Source organism: Buceros rhinoceros, unplaced genomic scaffold (genome assembly GCF_000710305.1).
Source record: "Buceros rhinoceros silvestris isolate BGI_N320 unplaced genomic scaffold, ASM71030v1 scaffold42400, whole genome shotgun sequence".
In the NCBI taxonomy this organism is placed as follows: Eukaryota; Metazoa; Chordata; class Aves; order Bucerotiformes; family Bucerotidae; genus Buceros; species Buceros rhinoceros.
The window spans coordinates 1-1,731 of NW_010392209.1; the positions used below are offsets into that span (position 1 = coordinate 1).

Here is a 1,731-nt window from a genome sequence, read left to right on the forward strand (position 1 = left end):
CTGCGCCGGCTGCAGCCCCCTGACGCGTGCGCGCTGTGTGTGTGTGTTTCTCTGCCGTAGCCTGGTCATCCAGTGGAGGTTCGTAAACCGGGTGCAGAAACAGATGAACGCCTTCCTGGAGGTGAGGCTCTCCAGCTGCCTGTCCGCCCCCCGAGTCGCATCTGTTCAACGCAGACGGCAGCGTCCGCTCGCGGGAGTGGGGAGCTTTGCCGACCCCCGCGAGTTCTGGGACGTTGGTTGAGGGTTTTACTTGTGGATGAATACCTAATGTTTCTCTTATAAGAGTAAAGTCATGCTCTTTCAAGCTGAAATTACTTGAGCTGGAAATAATTTAGTGATTAATTTTTTTTAAATTAGGGACTCGTAGTCAGCAACCACGTATTTAATTTCCAAAACCTCCTGTTTCCTTCCTACGTTCCCTGAAGCCAAAGATCCTGTTAGATAAAAACTTACTTTTACGTGGTACGAGGATTTTAACTTGGCTTGGTCTTCTTTCAGGGATTCACCGAACTTCTTCCTATTGACCTGATTAAAATTTTCGATGAAAACGAACTAGAGGTGAGTTGGTTTCACTTGACAGCCCGAGACAGCGGGAGCGATACTGCCCAACGCAAAAAGAGGCATCACGTCCTAAGGAAAGGAGCTTTGTCCCCCTAATTAATAAATCTGTTGATCGCAAAGGTGTCGCTTAGCGACCTCGGCTGACGGTACGTGCCTGGCAAAGCGTGGCCAGCTGGAGCCTGTACCAGGCGTAGCTGGAGCAAAACGCCGCAGCAGGCGTCGGCACAGAAGCACACGTGTGCCATCGCGCGCTGCGCTTCTCCCGCTCAGTGGGATGCTCCTGAGGAGAGGCTCGGCCTGCCTTGATGGTTCCTCTCGTGCTGGCGCTGCTCACAGTCAGGCCGCGGAGGGGAGCGGAAGCGCGTTTTTCTGGTGAAGCGCTCAGGTAACACGGGACACCCCAGTTAACGCCGTTTCCTCCGCCCGCAGCTGCTGATGTGCGGCCTTGGCGATGTGGACGTGAACGACTGGAGACAGCACACCATCTACAAGAACGGTTACTGCCCCAACCACCCCGTCATCCAGTGGTTCTGGAAGGTAGCGCTGCTCAGCCGCGTCTGGCTTCTCCGGCTGCTCGTGACAGGGCACGTCGCGGTGTCGTTCTGCGGCGTCGTTAGCGATCGGTCTTCTTCGGCGCTGGGGGAAGGGGCAGCCGTGGTACTCGGGGGAGACAGGACGGGAATCGGATCTTGGGTTTTATCTGAAGGGTTTGTGAAGTAAAACACTTCCAGGAAAAGTGCGTGTCCCCGGAAACCCTCCTGAACGGCTTCTTCCCCGACAGCTGTCGATTTTTCAAAGGGGGGGGTCGGGATTCACAGCCTCATTTCTGGGTGTCTCGTAGCGTTCTCCTGACCACGAGCGGTACCCGCGAAGCCTGTGCGCTCCTGCCGCTGCTGGTTTCCATCGTTCTAACACAAATCGATCGCATACTTGGGTTTGGGGTTCTTGTTTAACAAACAGGCGCTGACCGCGTGTCTGTCGACAGGCCGTTTTACTGATGGATGCGGAAAAGCGGATCCGGTTGCTGCAGTTCGTCACGGGGACGTCACGCGTGCCTATGAATGGATTTGCTGAACTTTACGGTGAGCTGCCTTTCCTCCACCCAGCGGCGGTGCGGCGTGGCCGGAGAAGCGGGCACGGCTGAATTCCGGCGTGGCCAGCCTTGACCCC

The 1,731-nt window shown here is 55.9% G+C and overlaps 1 protein-coding gene across 1 annotated transcript in view; it reads left to right on the top strand.

Moving 5' to 3' along the window:
- Positions 1-60: 60 nt before the first annotated feature.
- The window catches only part of LOC104500513 (E3 ubiquitin-protein ligase NEDD4-like), a gene marked incomplete at its 5' end in the record, with an annotated part of 3,361 nt that continues 1,690 nt past the window's right edge, over positions 61-1,731 (top strand). The window contains 4 exons of the mRNA XM_010144174.1: positions 61-121; positions 499-558; positions 991-1,098; positions 1,547-1,643. Of these exons, the coding sequence (XP_010142476.1) occupies positions 61-121; positions 499-558; positions 991-1,098; positions 1,547-1,643 (326 nt within the window). The remainder of the gene's footprint in view (positions 122-498; positions 559-990; positions 1,099-1,546; positions 1,644-1,731) is intronic.